This window comes from Aythya marila, assembly GCF_965140915.1.
Source record: "Aythya marila genome assembly, chromosome: 23".
NCBI lineage: Eukaryota > Metazoa > Chordata > Aves > Anseriformes > Anatidae > Aythya > Aythya marila.
The window spans coordinates 3,082,038-3,105,121 of NC_139064.1; the positions used below are offsets into that span (position 1 = coordinate 3,082,038).

At 52.0% G+C, this 23,084-nt stretch overlaps 1 protein-coding gene across 1 annotated transcript in view; it reads right to left on the bottom strand.

The window, feature by feature from the left end:
- The window catches only part of GRIK4 (glutamate ionotropic receptor kainate type subunit 4), a gene marked incomplete at its 3' end in the record, with an annotated part of 104,973 nt that overhangs the window by 27,246 nt on the left and 54,643 nt on the right, over nt 1-23,084 (bottom strand). Inside the window, exons 4-9 of the mRNA XM_082778040.1 lie at nt 20,796-20,961; nt 17,535-17,713; nt 14,747-14,800; nt 6,249-6,410; nt 1,953-2,105; nt 1,076-1,180 (exon numbers count right to left, since the gene is read on the bottom strand). Coding sequence (XP_082634166.1) covers nt 1,076-1,180; nt 1,953-2,105; nt 6,249-6,410; nt 14,747-14,800; nt 17,535-17,713; nt 20,796-20,961 — 819 coding nt within the window. The remainder of the gene's footprint in view (nt 1-1,075; nt 1,181-1,952; nt 2,106-6,248; nt 6,411-14,746; nt 14,801-17,534; nt 17,714-20,795; nt 20,962-23,084) is intronic.

Consider the following 23,084-nt stretch of genomic DNA (forward strand, 5'->3'; position numbering starts at 1 on the left):
CCAAACACAGCGGGATGGGAACCAGGACCACCCTTCAACCCCAAAGCAAGCCTGCAAGCTAGGGAAAGGGTCAGAAGGGACAGCAGAGAGTGAGCCAGCACCCCCTGAAGTACAGGCAGAAACCTCGCACCTTCACCTGCCTAGGGAGGGGAGATCCAAGCAGGGACGCTTACTTGGTGATGGGAAGGAAAAGCCATCGTTTCTGTCACCCGAGTGAGGAGCTGAGCTACACGGGCAGGGCTGCCAGGGGTAATGCAGCTCTCAGAGCCCTCGTGGAGCTCCCCGAGCAGCACTGCTCCAGGAGGACCTGCACACTTCACGCCAGCTCCCTGCCACGTTTGAGCACGTGGAAAACGCAGCAGTCGTAGCGAGGCTTACAGCATTTGCTTCCCTTGCTTCAGCTGAACGTAGGCTCCTGTTAATGCAGACGGGCTTGGAGCTGTCACTTTTACTCAGAGCGTGATGGGCTTGGGTAATGATTCAAAGGGCATCGGTGCTCCGAGGGATCCTGCTGTGGGGAGGATGCCAGCCTGAGCCCGGCTCACTCGGAGCCAGCTAAAGGCAGCATCAAAGCCGAGCTGTCACTTGACAGGTAAGGGCTGGCAGGCAACGTCCTGCCGAGGCTAAAGCTCACTGCTGCCAGACCAAAAGATTTCCTAAAGCCAGAACGCTCTGCTGGTGTGGGACAGGACAGTAAGACACAACAGCTTTTGTTCTCTGCCAGCATCTAGGGGATACGGCAATCTCCAAGAAAAGGGCAGCTGTAGCGCTGTCAGCATGGAAATAAGACAGACAAAAAGTCTCCTTTAAGGGCTTCATTTTTTTTTTCCCTTTTTCCTGAAGGAGGTTTGGATTTACTAGTGAAAGCCTAATTCCTTGGGCTTGTGTCACGTAATCTCAACAGTTTGATGCCAGTGGCACCAAGCTCCGGCCCCCACAGCATTCTTAATTTTGACTGAAGACATCACTTGAAAAGAGAGAGGGGTAATGGATAGAATAAGGACCAGTGCAGTGAGCCAAAATCCTGCAAGGATGCACCCAGTGCGTCCCCAGCAGCCCAAACTACCTCCCTCACCTGTCGGAAGCCACCGCGTGTGTGCTGCAGGATTTTCAGGGCGTAGTTGGACCGCTGGCCTTTGCTGTTGAATTCGATGTGGCCGGTGAGACCTTCCAATTCTACCTGTCCAAGAGAGAGTGAGTTACAGCGCCCGTCGAGGTGGGCACACACCCAGCCACCCTCCCGGCAGCGATGGCACAACGCTGGTGTGGTTTTTGTGTTGCAAAAGGAGCCAAGGTGGGTGCCTGGCATCGCCGTGTGGGCTGAACATCGCTTGAGAGCTTCTCAGCCACAAGGGAAGCCGAAAAGCTTTGTGGTCTCTGACTATGGCTTCACGTACACGGACTGAAGCAGCACAAGGTTCGGGTTCAGCTGGTCCTTCCTCTGGCAAAAAAAGCCCTCATGAAATTTCCTCATCTCATGGCATTTCAGATGCGCCCCAAATTGGCTCAAAACCCACGCTCGTTCTGCGTGGCCCAGCTCAGCTCTGAGGGTGAGATCGATAAACTCAGCCTGATCCTAGGGAGCACAATTCTGGGTTCAAAGGGACCCAAAGCCTTCCACAGGCAGCTCACCTCTGGCCACGGAGCTCTAAGCAGTCGCACTGCACAACCTCACATCAGCCCGAGTTCACTCAAAACAGAACTCGCATCGCTTAGAAACATTCCCACTTAAAAAAAAATAATAAAAATTCATTGAACTTCAGGTTTTCTGCAGCAAAACCTGAAAAATGGAGTTTTCATGTATTTCCAAGGCTAGCACCAAACCAGCCCTCAGATCTCCTCTCTTTTCACTGCCAGTGCTGGCTTCAAACAGACGGATGCTGTGTGCCCGAGACCTGTGCCAGCCCCCACGTGCCCACCCTTCGCTGCCGGCGAGCTCCAGCCCCGCTCACCATGCGCAGGTAATTCATCAGGCTGGTGCCGTGCTGCCAGATCTGGGCAGAGCCGCAGGACAGGGGCTTCACGCCGATCTCCTGGCTCCGGTTCAGCTCCTGCACGGCGCTCACCACAGCGTAGACGGCGTCGAACAGCAGGGCGGAGGAGAGCTGCGGGGGAAAGGAAGAGAAAGAAACTCACTTTTTCTAAGCAAGCTCTGTTTTATTTTGGTCCTTCGGGGACACCCGTTCGATCTGCTGCCCCAGGGGAACCCTGCACCCACAGGAGGAAACACAACTGGGCTGCATCAGCCAGCGTTAGGGGCCAGAGGATCCTCCCTCCAGCACTGCTGTGAGTGCCAGATCCATGAGAAATGAGGATTTCATAGAGCTGTTTCCCAAACAACATCACCTTGGCTTTCTGGTGCAACAGAGACCGTCTTGTCCCATGCCACCGCCTCCAGCGTCCTGCTGTCACCTGCACTGCAGTGGCACTGCAATGTCCAGCAGCACAGAGCTCGCTCCCTCGCCTTCCCACCTTTGCTCGGTTTGCCTTTAATCAGATTTCTTTGGCCATCTAGCCACACAGACAGTGTCTTTTGCCCACACCGTCGTTCTGAGGGGTTTGATCTAGTCAATAATTGGCCGTTTGCTCCCTTGTGTTCACTGGCGTGGCTAAGATCTCACTTCTAATTATTGTCACCTCCTGACTCGGCTGGAATTAAGCTGTTGCAGCTCGTTACTGCCAAGGCTATGATTTCCTCATGGGTCCTTCCCAAAGCATCCTTTACAGTTGCAGCTGTGGCCGGGGGCTCCTGTCCCCTGCCCTGCCCTCTTGGTGACTTCGGGCAGCTCAGCTGCAGCCTCGTGCCCCTTTCCTCCTCCGAAGCTTGCTCAGCTTTGTTCAGTTCTGCCAGCTGCCTTGTGGGGACAATCTCACCCGGTTCAATCCTCCCCAGGAACCCTGGGCTTCAACCACATCGCTAATTTGGACAGAGCGAGCCCGACTTAACCCTGCTTGACCTCACGCAGACCAGTGGTGGAACCTCATCGACTGCAATGGCCTGGGCTTAGGCAGGTAACGAGCAGTGCAAAGCCTTAAAACATACAAGCAGGCAGGAGTAAAAAGGCACGATTCCAGCCTAATGCCGGCAAAACCCCAACCTGTAGCTCTAACAGCACCTGTAATCCCTCCTTTTTCCAACTCCTGTCCCCTGGTACTGACTCACGTTTGCTCCATCTCTCCTCCTGCACGTACCTGATGCTCCTGCCTTACTCAAAGAGTATCCGGGCACCTTTCCGTGAGCCCCGAGCAGTCTTGGGTCTGATTCTCCAGCCTGTCCCATCCTTGGCCTCCGATCAGTAAAGCTCTTTAGCAAACATTTAATTTTGACTGTGGACTGAATCCCATTCCGGTTACACCATACACAATTAGCAATTGCTTTCCTGGATCAGGAACCACGTTAAATGCAGTTGGCCAGTCAAAAATGTTGTGACAGCAAATGCAAACCCTGTGACACCAAAATTTCACCATCTCATACCAAATCAGGACATCGGCCCTGCACTTGTAATTGCCTCCTGCTGGGTTTTGATTTCCATTTTTTCCGGAGCAGTTAATGATCTCTTATTAGCTGGTGAGTGAGAGACTTGTAAATCTTGGTGAAGCATTTGACATTATTGACTGGAATATTTTATTCTCAGCCTCAAACAATTTGCTGGGATTTCAGGTGGTCCCCGTGTACTTTTCAAGCAGTTTAGGGAGTGGGGAGGGGGTTGTGATGCAGAAAATTGAGTCATCTCCATAGGGAACAAGAGGCCCTCCCGTGCCCTCAATGGACCTCTTTTATTATTATTGTTGTTGCTGTTAAATCCCTGTGCCAAATCTTCTCTGTTCTTCTGTCTCTGGCTTTTCTGGGGGTAGGTGAGTGCCTTCTTGTGGGGTTACCTGGGGGGTGACACCAGCTCCCTGCTTCCAGCTGCCTCCTACATGCCAGGAAATCCCAACTTTCTTCACGTCGCCCATAAAACCTCTCACTTCTTTCACGCTCTCATTGTCGCCAGCTTTGTCACTGTCACCACGAGCCAATTTGCCTGCTAACAAATCGATTCTCCTCCTCGCATCGTCTGATCCCTGCTGATCCCCGTTGGGTTTGCATGGTGTCTCTGCAAGGTCACGGCTCTGCGAGGGGCTGCACGTGGAGGGCTCGGTGTGTGCAGCACCCCTGTGCCCCCATCTCCTCCTCCCCTGCACCCTACAGCTCCTCGCACACCTTCCTCCCAACCCCAGATCCCCTCCAGGCACTAACCATGGGTTAAACATGGCTAAGTGAAAGACATCCCTTTATTTTCTAGGTACAGAAATCCCCCACATAAAGGCCATGTTTAAAGGCAAGCTGCTCTCCAGGGAAATGTGAGCGGCTTCGGCTAGTCCAGGTTTTGCCAGGCTTTTTTTCCTCTTTTCCTACTAAAACATTGTCATCTGTATCTTTGCCCCAAACATAACACAGAGAATTAAAGCCATTAAAATCCTGTGAAATAGACTTTACAATCTGGATTTTATTCAATGACATAAACACTTAATTACAAACATCTGTTTTAGCCTAAATTCTAATTACCTAATCTAGCCATCTGTAATTTGAATGATTTTCTCTGATTTCCTTTCTTTGCGATGTGATTAATGAGAATGGCATTAGAGCAAGCAGCTCCCTCCTCCTTCCTCAGATGCTTTCTCAGCTCCCTCAAGAAAGCCCTTGGATCCTGGAGCTCGCAGGAAACCTCCCTCCTGTCACTTCCAGCTGTTGAGCTTCCTTTTCTCTTTTTAGGAAGAGAAAAAGGGGACATCCAGGACATGAGACCTGCCAGACTTCCACCAGCACACTGAAGGAGAAGTGGATTTACCTGGCAGGTGCAGGAGGGGAAACACATCCCACCTGGGAATATTTCACCTGCCCTCCGCTCTGAATATTCACAGCCTCAGATACTTTTCTCATCACCTGGGGCATGGCATGCGCCAAGAGCAGCCACACAACTGAGCCTGGGAAGCCTTCAGGCAGGTCCTGGGATGCTCCTGGGCTGGAGCAGCTGAGGATTGGGGTGGTGCAGCCTGGCTGAGCCCCCTCTCCAGATTCATCATCCTCTCCCTGGCCCACGAGGAAGCCTGTTGTATGCTGAATGTGCTTTAGGAATGAATGAAAGGAGCATCCAGCTGGCTTAGCACTGCACTGATGGGTGATTGAGGTTCAGGCTCACAAACCAAACAGCTCCATTCAGCTCTGAACTCATTCACTCTTCCAAAAAAAAAAAAAAAAAAAAGAAAAAAGAAAAGTGCTGCAATGAGGCATACACCTGCATCCTTCCACCTCCAGATTTTGCCGGTCGTTTAGGACAACACAGGGTAAGAAGGAGCAATGAGCTCTGTTATTTCCCCATCACACCTGCAGCACTCCTCTGCCTATTGTCTTACGTTTGTGCTATGAGAAGGAAATCTATTTTTAATGCCTCGGAACAGTCCTGCAACCACCAGAAAAAAGGGAAAGCTTTCTGGAAGCCACCCTACAGAGATGGAGCAGGGCAGGCAGCAGCCGCCTCGGCGCAGGAGGCTCCCAGGCACGTACTTAGCATGGCCTGAGCACCATGTCAAGCCAATAGGACATGGACACAAAGGGCAGAAAGCTCCTTATTTTCCCTTGCTTAAGATCACTTTGTAGTGATAATAAGATTTTCAGCAGCACACTGCTGCTGCAGCTTGTCGAGGAGACTTGGAGTTCATTAAAAAAGCTGCACAAGGTTCCACTGATGGCATTTTCTGTTTCCCTTCCCCCAGCTCCAGCCGCAGCCATCCTGATCTGGCAACGCTGCTGTGCAAACCCTCTGAGCTTCCAGGAGTCCCTGGGGAAGATTTTAGGGCTGGTCTGCACCCATCAGGGAGATACCAGAGCGCACAGCACCGCACAGCCTCGTGGCAGCTGCCTAAGCCCAAGCTTTTTCCATGCTACGTGCATCCAGACTGCCTCTTCCTCTTGCACAAGCCACTTTCCCAAGGTAAATACACAGGGACTAATTTCCCTTGGGAAACGCTTCACCATCCCCTGCACTCACACCCAAATACAAATCAAATTCGGATTAGGTTTAATTTAAAGCTGCACAGCCGTTCAAGTACAACCAAGCCCTCTAAAGCTCTCCATCCACCTGGCTCCCGAAGGTCTCTCACCCCAAAGGGGGAGGTTTCCCTTGGTCTTTCCCTCCTTTGCCCCACGGTCCCGATGGATGAGAGCAGCTTCTGACTCACCGAGGCGATGGAAGGGTTTTACTTACTGCCGGGCCAGTGAAAGGAGCGTGGTCGCAGTTCTCCTGCCAGGACTGGTTGAGGCTCTGCACAAACTCTTGGAAGAAAGCGTGCGACTGGTTGAAAATGGAAAACCCCAAGATGTTGACTCGGTCGTCCAGCAGGCTGTCCAGGCGCTGGAGGGAAAACTCCTAAAACAACACAAAACAGAAAGCAGGGTCAGGAAAGAAAACAGGCACCAAAAAGTTCAAAACCAGACAACGTAAGTGAAGGGAAGATGGTGCCATGCAGCCAAAAGCACATGAACCCACCACCTCCAAGCTGGGCCTGAAATCCTCCCACCAGCCTGTAAGGAAATCCTGGGTGCTGACCACGATGGGGCTCAGCAGGCTGGTAACGAAGATGCCAACCAAGTCCAGCACTCTATTTTTCCCCAAAACAGACCCCAAATCCTCCAAAGCAGGTTCTGGAAAGCTCATTTTTGAGCTGTGATTTCTGCCAGCCACACCTGAGCTGTGCTAGGAGGCTTGGCAGAAAGGACTTCCCTGCTTCAGCGCAGGCAGGGAGGCACCGGGTATGTTTCAGGCGGAGCAGGCAACCTGCTAGGAACGCTGCATGGCTTGTGCTCAACTAAACAAAGAGCCAGAGGCCTTTTCTCTCTTGACAGAGGGCGATGGGAAAGGCAGAGCCACCTTGCATCCCCGGGGGATCTCAGGGATGCCCCAGCTCTGCTCTCATCTCCAGGACAAGCGCTCCCATGCAGCTGGGAGCCTCAGATGGCGCGAGCACACGGGCACGGGCTGTCCATCCAAACCCCAGCCAGGAGGAATCCCCAGGCCAGCAAGACCACCAGAGTGTGAAGGGCCACGTCTGGAAAGAAATGAATGCCATTTGCTCTTCCTAATTTCCTCTGAGAGCGCCTGACCCAGACCCCATCCTGGGCTGCAGACATCAGGCGCGCAGCGACGGCACCGCACCACCGCCGTGCCAAGGCAGAAACACCAAGCTCGAGCTGATAAACCAAGACAGGTTGTATGGAAAACACCATCCTGTGGTGCTGCTCCAGGTGCCCTGAGGAGATGACACCTGCCAGAAAACCCTACGTCTCCGGGGAGGGAGCAAACTGGCCAAGGATGGTGTCAAAAAGGGAGAGCTCGATGCCAATGGAAGCGGTTGTACAGCAGGACCGGCTTCCTGGAGGAGCGTCCAGCCCTCCCCGTCCTATTAGCAGGAAATAATGGTGCCTTCCTCACTAATTTCTCTTTTGCTAATTGCTAAAATGGAGCGAGAAGGTGGGAGTAATAGTTTCAGAAACTGCTGGGTGCCCAATCTCTTCCATCACTAATATGAATGTCTTTTGGCTCCGTGGACTAGGAGATCTCAGCGAGTCAAGTCATTTTTTATCTGTCCTGCGTATGTGTGCGCGCAGGAACAATGCCTGTAAATCTCCGAAACACGGAGTTACGAGACTGCTCCAGCCTGGCAAACTCCCCCGAGAAAGCGATCAGACCCAGGATTAAGTGCGTTTTGGACACAACCGCATTAACGTTAGGTAACATGAAATTGCCTGTGAACTATTGATTCATTTGAATGATATTATCCTCCTGCCTTGCTGACAGGTTATCCATTTACCCACAGCATCCTGTCAAGCGGCACAGCGAGGGCAGATGGCTAATGAGGACCGGGGCCCGAGGAGCTCCTGGATGCAAAGGGAGCAGCAGGAGATGCGCTGAGCCCCTGCAAAACAACGGCTCCCCCAGCAGAGCTGCGAGGCAAACAGTGCACAGGGCGAGCGGCCTCCCGAGTGCCCTACATGCAGAAGGAAACCGAGATGCTGTGCACCAAAGAGCCCCGGATCTGTTTGGTGAAAATCCTTACATCAGCCTTTTCCCAGCTCGCACTGGAGGTGGATGCTCGTCGCGAGCTTCTGGCTTTTCCTGCAGCCTCTTTTCTCTGTATCTGTCTACTTCCAGGCAAAACTCCAGCTGCAGAAAGCCCCATTTCTGCTGCAGTCCTGCTCGGACAGCACCCGGGCACCACAGGAGGTGAGCCCATCCCTGCACTGCCAGGTATTTGCATGCAAGCAGTAGCACATCCACCTTTTCAGACTGAGGTAGAGAAATACGGTTTGTATTTTTGAAACAAGGCTCAGACAGGCAAATGGCTCCAGAGAGGGCGCGCAGGGATTTGGTGTCAGATCCCAGAACTGCTCATTGAGGTCAACTCAACAAGACACATTGAAGATGGCTTTTACCTAAGCCAGCAAGAATCTTCAACAGCAGAGCTGACACAGAATAACTCCTCTCCTCTCCTCCTCTCTCTTCTCCTCTATTCTGCTCCCAATGATTTTTCCCCTCCTTACCCCATAACAACCACCACACCTGACCAGCACATCTTGGATCAGCTCCCTTATGCCTCCACTTCAACCCGAGGCACAAAGACCATAAAAAACTGCCTCCAAGTCTCGTTTCAGATACACAAATCCTGGCTGCCTGAGTTCTCCCCCCTCTTCAGGTCTGTTTTTTCAGCGCACCCACCAAAAGTCAATATCCTGTTTCCTGAGATGGCAGAAAAAGCAGGCCCTGAAGGTCCGCAGCCAGAATTAATGAACTTTTAGAGAAGAAAAGTCCCCAGGCTTAGCTCAGATCACAGCAAAGTCTGCAGCAGCGCCAGGCAATTACAGTGCAGATTTTCTGACTTCTGCTACAGGGCTGCAACCGCTAAATATGTGCCGTTAAATAACAACACTTAGCGATTCTATGGCACTCCATATTTTCAAAGCACTAGGCGCACATTAGCTAATTGAATACAAAGGGGTTCCCTGGGAGACGGCACTGGAGGAGTTATTAGAGGATGAAGTCACTCTTGGGTTGGCGTGCTCCATGCGGCACTCGACCTGCCTTCTCACTTCACAGCAGCAGACAAAACCCTGGGAGCGACCCGAGCGTTTAGATCACTGGGAGAACCTGCCTAATAAAAGCCACCCGGCCAAGCTCACTAATTCATGATTTTAAAGCCACGAGCTCGGGTTTTGTGGCGTCACCGGCGGTGAGTTACGGCTGGGAGATTTACACGCAGTCATCTCCAATCTGTGAGGAGCACAAAACCACAGGGTGCAGGCACATCGCTCCGTGCCCACTTCGTGCTGGCCCTGTGATAGCAGCAACACTCCAGGGACACCTGCCAGGTGGTTTTGTACCCATTGTACAGAGGAGGAAACTGAGGTGCTGAGAAAAAAAAAAAAAACAACAAGCAGTGAAAAACCTGACAGCGGGACTCAGCCTCCAGGAGACAGGGATCAGCAACCTGCCCTTTGGTGCAAAGCATCAAAGCCATTGCTTAAATTCAAGCAGTTTCATGAAGCATCCTGCCAGATCTGCTCCTCAGTGACTCATTTGTGGACCAAAGCAGACCCCGTGAATGTTGCCCAGGTCCTCCCTGGCTGCTGCTCTCACCCATATGGTCGGACATCCACCTCACCTCACCCCAAAGCCCTGCAATAACCAGGATTTCCTCACTGCACTGACACCAAGATGCCTTCACCCCTCCCTCTGCTCACACCCACACACGTGGTTATCCTCCTCTCTTAATTACTCCTCCTCTCTGCTGCTGTCCCAGCCCGTGGTCACCCGCAGAGCCTCCTGGTGTAGCTCTGAGCTGCCTGCACTGAGCTCAGCCCCATCCCAGCCAAGGATCCGTCCCCCTGACAGATGCTGATTTACACCAGCAGCTCCAGAACACTCTGTACTGTTCCTCCTCTATTTTTATGTGGGATAGGAAGGAGCACGCTGGGCCAAGGCTTCCATTTCTCTATTATTAAGACCTCACGCTGGCAAACCTTCCATCACAAGGGTATTTGGTGCTTCAGAAAGCTGTCACCCTCCAACCTCTGATTACAGTTCCCAGCCTGGCACTCTGCATCCTGCTGCCCTCGGGGCTGAGCATGCTAATCATTCCTAAGCTCCTCAAAAAAGACACTTACTTATTTACTGAAGTGGGCAATACTATGTTAAGCGTTTTATGGTTTTCTTGAAAGGCTCCATTTATTTATAAACTATCGACAGAGTCAGTAAGTTTATAATGGACCATGCATTAAAATCAATTTCTCTGGAAGGAAAAAAAAAAAACAAAAAGCCTCATCACGGGAATGAATCGCGGCCTTTTGAGGGGGTATGTGGATGTGGACGACCTACCCAACTCACCGTATTATTTGGCTGTTCATGTAGTTAAAGGGGAACTGGGATCTCGGTGAACTTGGTGGTGATTCAGGGGAGCTGTCCCTACAGAATCTGGTTGCTCTTCCAAAGCTGAAGCATCACAAAAGCATCGGAGCCCTGTGCTGGTAAGGAAGGGCCTTTTATCTCCTCATGCAAGGAGAGCTGTTGGATTTTGGAGGCTGCTCTTCAAATGGAGCACTTTAGGAAAAAACACGCTGCCCGCATCGTTAGTGCAAGCGAACGACTTCGATTTCCCCGCAGGGAGACTGGGGCTGAGGAGTGACAAAAGCTCAAAGAGGAAGGGGTCAAGTGGGAGTTTGGGGCCTGAAAGGGACGGCACATGGAAACGGGGTAGGGGGGCTGAGACAAATAGGACGAGAAAGCATGAGGAGGGAGGAAAAAAAAGAAAAGAGGTTTGCTCTCACAGTGGAGGGCCTGGGCTGGATCTGAGAGAATGATTTACTCAACAACTGGAAATCAAATGCGGGCTGGGCTTCCTACAGGACTCTGAACAATGCACAAAGAAGATGCAAGACAGGTAAAAGGTAGCACAGGCAGGCAGCAAGACGCAGAGAGGCACAAATTGCTGCTTTGCCGAACTCCTCCTCTTCTCCTGCTAGCTAAAATAAGAAGAAATGGCTTTGGCATCCTTGCACCAACCCGATCTGTTTGCCCTCCTACCACGTGTCACCGAAAACACAATAAATTCAGGGAATTTATCCACCATAAATTCAGGGAACCTACCATAAATTCCGGGAATGGCCGAAGCTCCTCAAAAAGCTTTGCATCAGCTATGGTGAGCCGGGCAGGTAGGCCGGCCTTTGGGGTGAAATTTGTCAAAGCCTAACGAGAAAGTCTGTGCCCTTCACTTGCACCAGAGCCTAGGAGAGACTGAGGGATGCCTACAGACCTCTTGCAGTGGGGCTGAGCACCACAGCCCGTGATGGAGCTGAAATTTGTGACATTTCCTGGGCCATTTGGATGCTGTTTGGCTCGCCGGTCCCAACGGGGCATCCAGAGCGACAACTGAGCTTTGGAAAACTCGCCCTATATGAGGAGCAAGCTCTTTATAAACCACTAACAAAGAAGGAACAATAGGAAACAAATAAACAAAGCCAAGCTGATTTATCTGGGCTCTGGAAATCGAATACGGCAGCTGTTTTATCAGCAACAACACCTCCGCACAATATTGTCGGGGAACAAACCTGCAGCCACTCAATAGACCGCCTGACTCAAAGCACGAGTAAAACTCCTTTACACCTCCCTCCTTACAGTAATAATTTTAATTGTTTCAATTATTTCCATCTAATCTCCTTGATAAATGTTTTGAAATTTAAGCCCAGCCTGGGGTCCATATGTTATATTGAAAAAAAAAAAAAAAAAAGGAAAAAAAAAGACAAAAACAACAACAAGCCACAGAGAACTAACAAGCTACAAGAATTAATTGTACCGCAGGATTTTGGAGGCATCCAACACCCCTTCTGCTCTGCACTGCTGATCTCCAAGATTTCTAGCACCAGGAGAAACTTCTTCTTTTTTTCCTTTTGTCCCAATTCGAAGCAGCCTGCCATGCTTTACCTATGCACTGGCCTTATTAGCAGCATTATCATAAATCAAATTGTCAGCTGGGCTTTGAGCTGTACCCCTCCCCTCTCAGACATTGCCTAGTGCTGTTCTTCAGCTTAGGTCCCACTGTGACACCCTACAAGGGGGACGAGGACAAAAGGGGGCTCGGTCGCACCCTGGCTCGAGGGCACCCTTACACAGATGATGGACATGGGGAAGGAGCAGGCAGCAGCCCTGCTCTGATCTGCGGGTTTCATTTGGGCTCCAGGAAAATTTGTGGAGCTTCTGCTGCTGACAGAAAGGGTCCCCAGAGCTGGCTGAAGGCGGCTGATAATGAATTTGAAGGCAGTAAATTAGCCCGTGGATATTTTTACATCAGGCTGCTCGCCTCGGCTCCAATGGAAACACGCTGGGGGCTGAGGACTTCCTCCTGGTTTGCTCCCGCAGCCTCGTGCCAAAGGCTGGCAGCTGCTCTCACACATTGCTCTGCCTCCCCTCCGAGCACCGATGGCACCCCAGGACCCCGGGGACCCCCGGTCCTGTCCCAACAGGCTGGTGGCAGAGGGTCCGTGGCCGCTTGCCTCCACGCAGCACTCCGCAGAGAACTGGCTGCCGGCCGGGATACGCTCGTTAAATAAAATTAATGCCAGAAGACAGGAACAGAACCCCCCTCTAATGCTGCAGGGCAGGTGTTTAATTCGGCATTTTCGCCCCTTTTCCATCCTTTTTTTGGCCTGTTTTTCCATCTTCAGGTAGCTTAATGCTGCACAGACCGTCTGTTCCCCTCCTGATGGGCTCTCTCCCCATTTAAAGCCCTCGTCTTGCTTGCTCCCCCTCGCAGCAGCTCGCTCTGATTTTATCTTTTCTATTAGGCAGTGATTGTAAAACCTCAGAGGGTTCATTAGGGGCTTGATAATCCCTCCAGATTTATTAGTCTAAATTGCTCGCTCCCATCTCTCGTCCCCATTTAAGTATTACTAATTTCCTTTACCACTTCGCCCATCTGCCCAGGTTTTGCCCGATGTCACCTTTCTTCTTCGGTAGGCCCTGCCAAAATTTCAGTTCGCTCTGCTCTGGGCTGGTCTTTTGGATAAAGTGGTGAAATAAAACAGGGGAAACAACAATATCCTGCGGGAGGAAATGGCAACGCAATTCGTTTCTGACTCACCTGCCTCGTATCCTCGTTACACTGGATGAATGGGTTTCAGAGACAAACATCACCCCTCGACCCCAAGAAAATGCTTAATCACACCCATGCTCAAAACTAGTGTGGCGATGAGCTTAATTAAGCAGTGAGGAGCTTAATTTCTGTAGTTACTTTGGTTGTCCAAGCACCATCCATGAATACAGACTCCGTTGGGCTGGCGATGTGCAAGTGGAAATCTCTGATTATGTCTACTACAGTAGCACTGACAAACCCAAATTATGGATTAAGGCCCCACTGTGGCTGAGGCTAACCAAAATTTAGCATCTTTTTCCAGCAATGCTGTATGTGTCCAGGCTGCAGTGTGAGATGGATGGGCAGGGGTTACATGGGCTGGAGACCCTGCTCCTTACCAGCTCCACTGGGTGGCACAGGGGTGAGAAACCGCAGAGCAGAAGCTGCTGCCTTAAATTAAATGATCTTCAGGTCCCGGGGCTTAGCTCTGCCCCAGGTCCATCCCTCCCTGGCCAGTGCTGAGCGTTAACATGAGGATAAGTCAGAGCAGTGCAGCTTTTCCTTGCGGGGCTGGTATTGAGCAAGGTCGGGAACTAGGGACGGAGAACTGAGCAGGACCAAAACACTGTTAGCCCAGGTAGGAAACGTGGATTTTCCCTTCTTTTGTATTTTTGCTTTTTCTGACACCTTTCCCCATCCCACCCCAATTGCTACCTTGGCTTTCACCCCCTTCCTTCCCCTCCTTTCCCCTCCCCTTCCCTCGAGCTCCCCTTCCCACACATTTGGCTCCATCCGCTCCCGTCTGTCTCCCACCCAAACACAAAGCGTGATTCAGCTCTCGGCTTTCCTGGCACAAGCACACCCTGGCATAAATATTAATAGAAATTAGAGACTATGAGTATCACCGGGGGCTGGAAGGCACCGGCACTTCATCATCCAGCCCGTCCCGCGCGCTCCGGTTTCCAGCAGCCCCCACCAGCAGCCCCGGGCAGGTCCCGCTCTCCCCGTGGGCAGCGTTCCCCCCACCACTTGGCAGCCCATCGGAGAGCCTGCTGCAGCACCAGAAGTTTCTCTGATGGTTATTTTGGGTTTCCCCCTGCTGCCTCCTAAGCCCGGTGCTGAGGGATTTGGCCACACAATCCCCCCATTAGCGTTATTAGCAGCTATAAAGCCGAGTCACCAGGGGCTGCGCTGAAGTCATGCCCACTCTGCCTCTCCACATTTACAGCACCATCCCTCCTCCATCCTGCTCTTCTCCCAGAGCAGGGAGCAGGATCCTATACTCACACCTCCAGCGTGCCCCTTCCAAACCACCCAGGAGCCACCCATCCCCTGGTGGACCCCCAATCTCATCACATCTCTCCAAACCCCTTTTTGCACCCACAAATCCTGCTGGAGCAGTGCTCTCACGCCCCACACGCCTTCCTTTAGCTAATGGGGTTTGTGTGGGGACCCCCCCCAGCTCCTGCCCCCGCCGCCCTGAACGTAGGCAGCTCTTCCCCGTGCTCCCTGGGGTCGGGGAGATCAGCTCCCATTAGCATGGCTCGACACGCACATCCGAGAAAAGCTGTGAAAAACGTCTTACCAGATTAGTGAAGATGTACGTGTAGTAGGCAGACGCCATTCCCAGCTCGGCTGCCTGCGAAGGAGAGAAAAAGAGATTAGACCTGAGCCTGGCAATCTTCCATCTCAGCTCCAGCACAGACACGGGGCCACATTTCCTTTCCCATCCTTATCGCTGCTGCCTCCCCCGTGTCGGGACAGCTGGGACACGGGAATTAAGTCCAGCAGCACCAAACCTACCTCGAAGTCTCCTCTCTGCACCCGCACGAGGTGCCTGGCATGAAGAAAGCCCCCGTTTGCAGCTCCAGACCCCATGGTTTTGGGTCCACACCACAAAAACACCCTGCTAGGAGGAAGCCCTGGGAGCAAAAGCTTTTGTCCCCCTCCCAGCAACCCGTGCCAACCCCCTGAATGGGATCCTGAAGCCTACAGAGCCCCTGGATGATGTTCTTTGGCTTTGCCATGTTTTGAGGAAAGAGAGGTTAGGTGAGGTTTGCTTCCCTGTTAATTGGTACGACTTCTCTCCTCTTCAGCTATCGACTTAATGAGGGAAATTTTTTAATGTAATTTTCGAACATAACGAGGGCACGCAGCAGCTGAAAGGGCTCAGTGCTCATCTCCTTTTGCTACGAGCACCGGGATGCGGTGAGCAAGGCAGGAAAAGCTTCCGTGGAATGACAGAGAAAGGACAGCCATCCCAGCAGTGCCTTCCCCACATACATCTGCCAGATTCGAGCCTCAGTCCCAAAAATTAATTAACGTGAATGAAACCCAGCAACTCCAACCGCTCTCCAGAATTTAACAAGGGTTGTGATGGCCTCGGGAGCAGAAAAGAGGGTGAGAGCGCATGGGGATGCAGGGAGGAGGACGTGGATTTGTCTGTGGGATGATCTCTTCTGGAGACCACAGACCAGATCATTGAAGTTCTTCTCCAAAATTCAACCTTCTCATTAGAGCAGGAGTTGGTTGTTGGAACAGATGCTCAGGATTAATCTGCAAACCCTCCCGACAGCCTGTGTCTCGCTGCCAAGCACAGCTGGTCTCAAATCAGCTGCCGGACCTTGGCGAGGAGGTTTGCCCATCGCCCCAGACCACCCGGAGGCGATGGAGGCAGGGAGGGACCGATGGTGGCTTTGGTGTGGCTGTGCCCAGCCCGTCAGTCACACACTGGCACCCTGTGTCCTTCAAACAGGTGCCAAAAGGGCCACAGCAAAAAATCATTTGACCCGAAGAGCACCGCGACCCCACGGCTTTGCAAAAACTGCCTCGTCTCGAGCCTCCTGCACAATAAAGTGCGGCACCCATGTCCCTCCCTTCTCTCTTGCTGGGGACAGCGATAATGTCAGCGCTCTGTGACCTACTTTGAAGTCAGCCTGTTTGATTTCAAGGGCAGAAAATCAAAGGCAGCCACGGAGCGGCTCCGCAGCAGCGCTCCCAGCCTCACTGTGCCCGCGGCCAGGTGGGCGGCCGGGCCGGGCTGGTAATCGAGGAAGCAACCATGTGTCTCCAGACCATATGTGGAGGGTGAGATGAGAAATTGCCATTTCCCTCATCGTCCAAAGGCAGGCTGGCTGTGCCGAGGCAGCTCCGACACAGGGTGCTTTCAAAACGCTGGCACGTTTCTCCTGCTTTCGGTCACCTTTGGGCAGGGCGCAGCTCCTCACCCCTGCTCCGGCTGCAGCTCCATGAAAAAAACACTCCCCAGCCTCCCCAGGTGTGAGAACGCCGCACCACAAGCTCATTATTTACAACCTCTCACTCCTCCAGTCCTCTGGCTGGGAAGATTACACCGGGTTTTACTGAACTGCTGAAAAATCGCGGCAGTCTCTGACGTCTCCATCAGTGGTGGCAGGAGGATGCTCAGGAGGAGAAGGGAGGCTGCAGGTGCCCGAATGCTGCCGTGTGCCTGTGGGAAGTCACTACGGCTCCTGACATGGGGACCAGGGAAAAAACACCCCAAATTTTTTTTAAAAAAAGGCATGGAGGTGCCCCCAGAATACCCTAAAGTGAATATTTAGAAATGCAAAATTGCAAGAAGCTGAATAAAAATCTTCTGTTAGGGTGGCAATAATAAAAATAACAATAAAAAAGCGCTAATTTTTTCAGCTGGCTGTCAGCACCATCTCAGATTTATCCCTGATGAAGCGCCCTGATAACATGAAGAGGACACCGTGGGTAATGCCTGCAACAGCAGCCAAAGGGAAGGGGGACACCGTTGCTTGTATTCGGCCTTGATTCAAAAAAAGTACTTCTTGTTCCTTCCAGGATGTGGGGAACTACACACAACTTCGGGCTCCATCTGGAGCCACTGCTCAATTTTGAAGTAGGCTATCAAAACAAACGCTAAAAATTGCAGCAAGAGACCATTTAAAAATAAACACGATTAAAATAAAATCTTGGTTAATAAGACAATCAGAGAGGAAGCAAAAAGTTAGAAATGTGTTTGGAGAAAAAAAAAAAAGGAAACGGATTGGACTGATTGACTAATTTCACAGTGCTCAGCAGCCCTCAGGGGCTGTTTGATGGCACCAGGAGCCACGGGCAGGCGCTGCTTCTTTAAAGCAAACACACCAGCTCCGAGCAATTAAACCTTTGCTTCTACAGTCCTGAAAAGCACGAGGAAATTATTTCCCCCAGAAACTCCATCAGGGACGGTTCCTCTCTCAGCAGAGAGCATTTCCAATGTCACCGCAGGATTTTTTAGATGTTATTATCAGTAACACCTGCACGTGCACGCTCATGCATCGCACGCGGGCTCTGGCTGGCTGGAAGCAGCAGCACTGATGCCGTGGTACTTGGTCGGCACCTACCTTCTGCAGGATGGTGTGGGACATGGAAGCGTTGGCGTGCACGATGATGGTGGCTGTTTTGTCGTCCCTGATCTCTTTCAGCAGAGGGGTAGGGTCCCGGCTGTCGTCCAGCATTCGGACCGAGAGCGTGTCCTTGGAGATGAGGAACTGGCGAAGCAACTTCTCGAGGTTTAAAAGGCCTGCAAGTAAAAAGGGAGAGGAGAAAATAAATAAATAGACAACCTGGATGGTTTGGGCTTGGTTCCAAAAGCAGCTCTACCCTGCCCCGCAGTCACTCCTAGAGGGAAGTGTCCCCACAGCTCTGCGGCTGCATGTGACAAAGGAGAGGTTGTTGCAGCCCAGGCTCCTTTTGTGGGGCAGCAAGGACTGGGGAAGGATGGATGGAGCCCCTCCACGTGAGTATCTGCAGCAGGGAGGCCTGAAACCCCCCCGGCTTTATCCCAGCCCTCTGCCTTCTCGCCTCCGGCATGGCTGGCTGAAGTTTCTCCCTGCAGAGAGGTCACTGCAAGGGCTCCTTCCAGCATGGCTGCTTTGATGTCTAACAAGACGTCAAAGCTCCTGCTGCAGCTTTTCGTAGCGGAGGAAGAATATTTGATAGAATCTGTCTCTTCCAGCCAGCTGCTGGTTTTCCTCGGGAAATAACCTCCTCCGTCAACTTTGATTGACCGGAGGCCACAAGATTTAATCATTAGCAAGGCACAGACAGCTAGCGTGGCTCAAAAGGAAGGAGAAAAGCTGAGCTGAAGGAAATGCAAGGAGCAGAACCATGAGCAGGCGCCAAGACCAGCCAACGGAGGGGCCAGGCTTGGGTCAGAGCCTTGCTCCTCACCTGCCTCTTCCTCACCAGGAGCCCAGGGGACACGGACCCACCCGACCCAACGTGGTTAGCAGCAGAGCACTGCTTTCACGGGCTCCCAGCACCTCCCCAAGGTAACAAAGCAGCGTGCTAACGCCTCAGCGAGGGTCTCAGCAGCAGCCAAGGCTCCTCTCGATCACATCTCTTCTTGATCCTCACAAACTCACAAAACAGGGGGGGAAGACTGGAGGGGAAAGAGCAAGCCACCTCTAAGCTCTCTGCTGCTCCTCCAGGGTGCCTCTGCTGCAGTTCTGCTTGTGGGGTTCCTACTGGTGCAATCCTTGACCCCGATGGTCAGTTCCTAAATCCTGGCTGTTATTCCCTCCCCTTGGTGGTCACAGTTTGCAGAGTAGCTCTTACGATGGCATCCACCCTGGTGCTGCTCTGTGGTTGAGTTTTCAGGCCAGGGATTTCGTAGATTCACACAAAGCCTTCCAGGTCAGGACAATCCACAAGCTACCCACCAATTCCACATCCCTTACGCTGGCCTAACTCCATCGACTTTGAGGGTCATTTTCTGCTTCTGCCAGCAGAAACGACAATCAGTCCTCAGAGGAAGGATGCGACTTCTTCCAGTGACAGTACGAGCACGACGGGATAGGACCCAGGAGTCCCATCACACAGCCTTGTACTTTAACCAAAACAGCGACGACTTTCCCTCCAGGGAGCTAAATAATAACATCCTTCAAAACAAGGTTCTCTCACTGATGAGCAGACAGCTCATATACTCCCTTATTTGCCTCCGGGGAACCTTCCGAAAACCCAGAGTGCCTCGAGTCAGTTGTCTAAGGACTGTGCCTAGGAGCACTGCTTGTCCTAGGGGAAAACGAGGGCTTGTGCTCCTACACAAAGCTGGATTCTGGGCTGCACAGCTCATCCTGCATTTACCCAGGAACACCAGAGGAAAATAAACGGGGCTGATTCAATTAAAAGGGTGATAACCTAATGCCAGCATCTGGCTCCTGAGGTTCTGATCCAGTTAAATGAAGAGCCACACTACCACCGGGCTGCATTCAAGTGGAGACACCTGTGAGTTTGTTTTTTTCTTTTTTTCTTTTTTTTTAAGGTATTTGGGGAAAAGGGCAATGAGCTGGTGTGTGTGTGCTCTGTACCTGGCAGCAGCAAGGGCAGGACTGAGAGCACGCTGCATGGCAGGTCGGGACACCCAATTATTTTTTCTTCCCTCTTTTTTCCTTCCTTTTTTCTTTTCTTTTCTTCCTTTTTTTTTTTTTTTTTTTTTTTTTTCCTGAAGGTTAGGGTTACACCATGAAAAATTCCAGCGCTAAATGTAACGCAGAAGACTATTTGAATTATTTTAATTGCGGGATTTGGGTCAGGTCCTAGGCTGGGGTAAAACCTGAGCATGCCTACCGAAAAGCAATTTAATGATTACACATGCTGAGGATGTCATCTCCTCAGTGCATAAAGCAAAAAGAAAAGGCAAACACTGTCTTACTCCTTCTGTCCTTGTGCAGGAGTCTGCAACAACAGTGTGCCACTAGCCCAGCTGGCGGTGTGAAGTCTGCCTGTCCCAATTTAGGAAGGATGCTGCCTCTCCTAGATACTCAGCCCCACCAGCAGAGACTGTTAAGCTCTTGCCAGCACTCCAGGGCTCTCGCTGGATCCATGCACCCCCTCAAAGTCCCGTTCTAGGCTGGTTTGTTAAGTAAACTCTAGTACTAATGAATCTGGGTCCCTGAAATTAAAAGTAAAATAGGCTGGGCTACTCCGTAGCAGCCAACTGGCTGCATGCTGACCTTCTAGGCACAGGACATGCTTTGCTCGAAGCTCTGGGATGCAGAGCCTGCTCCTGCCACGCTAGGAGGGTTATGCAGAGATGAATCCGGGCTTGCTGAGGTGAACACTCCAGCATCCAGATGCACAATTACCAGCAGATGTATGGCTACCAAGCCCAGGAGGGTGTGCGGTGTAGAGGCTATTAATCAAGTCCTGCTTTTAGGCCACAAACTGCACGTGGGTTTGGGGAGAGATATTTCAAAAAAGTGAAAAATCGCCTAGAATAATCTCCAGGAACAAGCTTAAGACTTTTTTTTTTTTTTCCTCCAAAAACCCATCTGTGCAAGCAAAACACTACAGATAGTCCAACAGAAGGGCGGGCGAGTCTTCCCCATGCCCTTTCCTCCTCCAACAAACACCTCCACGGGGCACCAGGGTGGAAAATGTGCCCTGGGGGGGTCTGCCTTGTTTCAGGCTGCTCTGCCTGAAGAACCCCTGCTACAAAACCTTGCACAGCAGCGAGGCAGCACAGCCCTCCAGCCGTCACACACCAGCCACCCCGGTCATCCTCCAACAGGCACCAAGCATGCAAAGGGAGATGGAAAAAAAAAAAAAAAAAGGGCAGCCAGGAGCAGGGGGGCTGCTAACCCTGCCTGGCACTGACTTACATTCAGCTTTGGCGCAGATGAGGCAGGCGGTGGTGCAGTTAAAGAAATTCAGGATTCCTGCCACGGCCACGCTGATGTCGGTGTTGCTGGGGTGGAGGTTGAGCGTGGTGAAGCGCTGGAGCTGCAGCTTGAGGAACTCCTCCGGCGCCACTCTGAAGTGAGGAACCTAAGTGGGGAGGAGGGGAAAGGGGATATAATTAGAGAGGGAAACAAGGAATCAAAACAAGTAAATCTACCATAAAGGACCTTCGGTGCGAAACGCACAGCATGCAGAAAGTGAAATATCCCAATAAAACCGCAGAAGCATCGCTGGAGTAGGGAGAGGAGGGTGGGGTCTGTGCAGGAGCAGAGGAAAGTAATTATCGCAGCCACGGGAAGGAGCGGATCAGGAAAAGTCTTGCTGAGCCACTCAGAGAAAGGCAACGGGGTTGGTGATTACAGCACAGGAAACCATTCCAGATGACTTCAGCCTAATGAGATCGGGTACTAATTGCAGCCGGGCCCGCACTTCGTTTCGGGCTTGCTGCCTGGGTAAACGCGGAGGCTGCTTCGCAGGCAAGTGCCCAGCCCGTGCTGGGCTGTGCTGCCTGGCTGAAGCACTGCCTGGCCACCTCTGCCTGCAGTCCAGGTAATTAGGAGAGATGACGGGAGGAACACGATGACCCTGTGCCGCTGAGGCTCGTGAGAGAGAGGAACAGATGCAGCAGCCAGAAGCTTTGGGGTTTTTTTGATCAGCAGAGAGGTAACAGGTGGCTGTGCAGCGGGCAAGCTCCAACAGGGCTCTAACCACGAGTCCAGCTAATGCTGTGCTTGTCGTTAATCAAGCAGAGCAGGATGAGGGAGAGGGATGCTGCTTCCCAGAGAGCTGGGAGCAGGGGAACGGGGATGTCACAGAGCTGTGGGACAGCCCCTGGGCTCCCTGCGAGCAGCTCCGCTGCCACCCTGCACCACGGGAGCCCAGACACCAGGGGGAAAGCCAAGTTGGGGACCAGTAACATCATTTCCCTTTTGCTGAGTGAATTATTTGGAAGCAATGGAGGCCAGAAAGGAAAACATCTGCTTCTGCTTCATTAGAGGACTGTCAAGTCCTCTTTTCTTCCATTATTAGCCCTTCCTGAAGCTATCATCCCGTGCCTCCGATCTCTCTCCTCTTGGGAAAGGCCATTAGTAGGTTGTGATGGCTGCTTTATTGACAGCGTAAGCTGTTTGGTTAGCAACAGGAAAGTTGAGGAGTAAGAAGCTGCTATCTGCCTCGATTTCACGCTGCAGCCCTCACCCCGAGCTCTGTCAGCAGGGGAGGAGCAGAACGCAAGAAAAGACAAATTCCTGGAAGCAAAGCAGGCAGGGCAGCTCCTGCACGAGCCTGTTGATCCCTTTTGGGAACCAGATGGAGTCGGAGACCTGCAGCAGCAACCTCTAACAGAGAGGTGTGGATGGAAGGGAAAGCAGCCACCACCCCCAGCTGATGGCAGCCAGGCTGCAGCTCACGCTCCAAGCCCTCCTCTCCTTCCCCAGGGCAGCACTACAGGACATTTTCTCTCTCCTTCACCTGTGCAGCTCTGTGAGTGCGATGTCTCCAGCCGGGTTGCTGCGCTGCATTTAGCACAACGGCACCAAGCGATGCTCCCGTGATATAAATCACTGGGAGGGCGGCTGGGATCGCACTCAAGAATCAAGTACCTCAGAAGCGTGCTAGCACTCACCTTCCATTTCTGGGAAAATAAAGGGACTTCGATCAGACTTCAATGGGAATTTTAGGGGAAAAACGTTTGCAATCTCTTACTGCAGAGCTGCCTTGCCTGGGATGGAGCACGTGTCTGGGGCGTTTAACTGCAGAAAACACTGCAAAATACACTCAGGAGACCCATCCTGCTGTAGCCCTGAGCACTAGGTCTAACAGACCTCCTCCATCTCCTCAACACTTGCAGTTCTCACAGAACAAAGGACAGCACTCCTTTGTGAATGCAAGTTATTTCTAGCGCTCCGTTCAGGTTCAGGCACTCCCCTTGCTTGGAGGCAGAGCCCACCAAAGGGCTGAGAGATGTTATCTGGCTTTAAAGGGATGAACTGGGAGAGGAGAACTCAATTTCTTCCCCGTGACCAGAGCTAGATGAGTGTAAAACAGTTCAAGGCTTGTAAAGCACTAAATCAGGCACATAGCCTGGACACAGATTTATAGGGCTTGCACTGGTGGAGCAGCAGCAAAGGGAAAGGGGTGCAGCTTTCCAAGGGGACTGTGCAAAAAGTGCACAGAGGAACACACACGAAGTCCCTTGGACTGGGATCTGC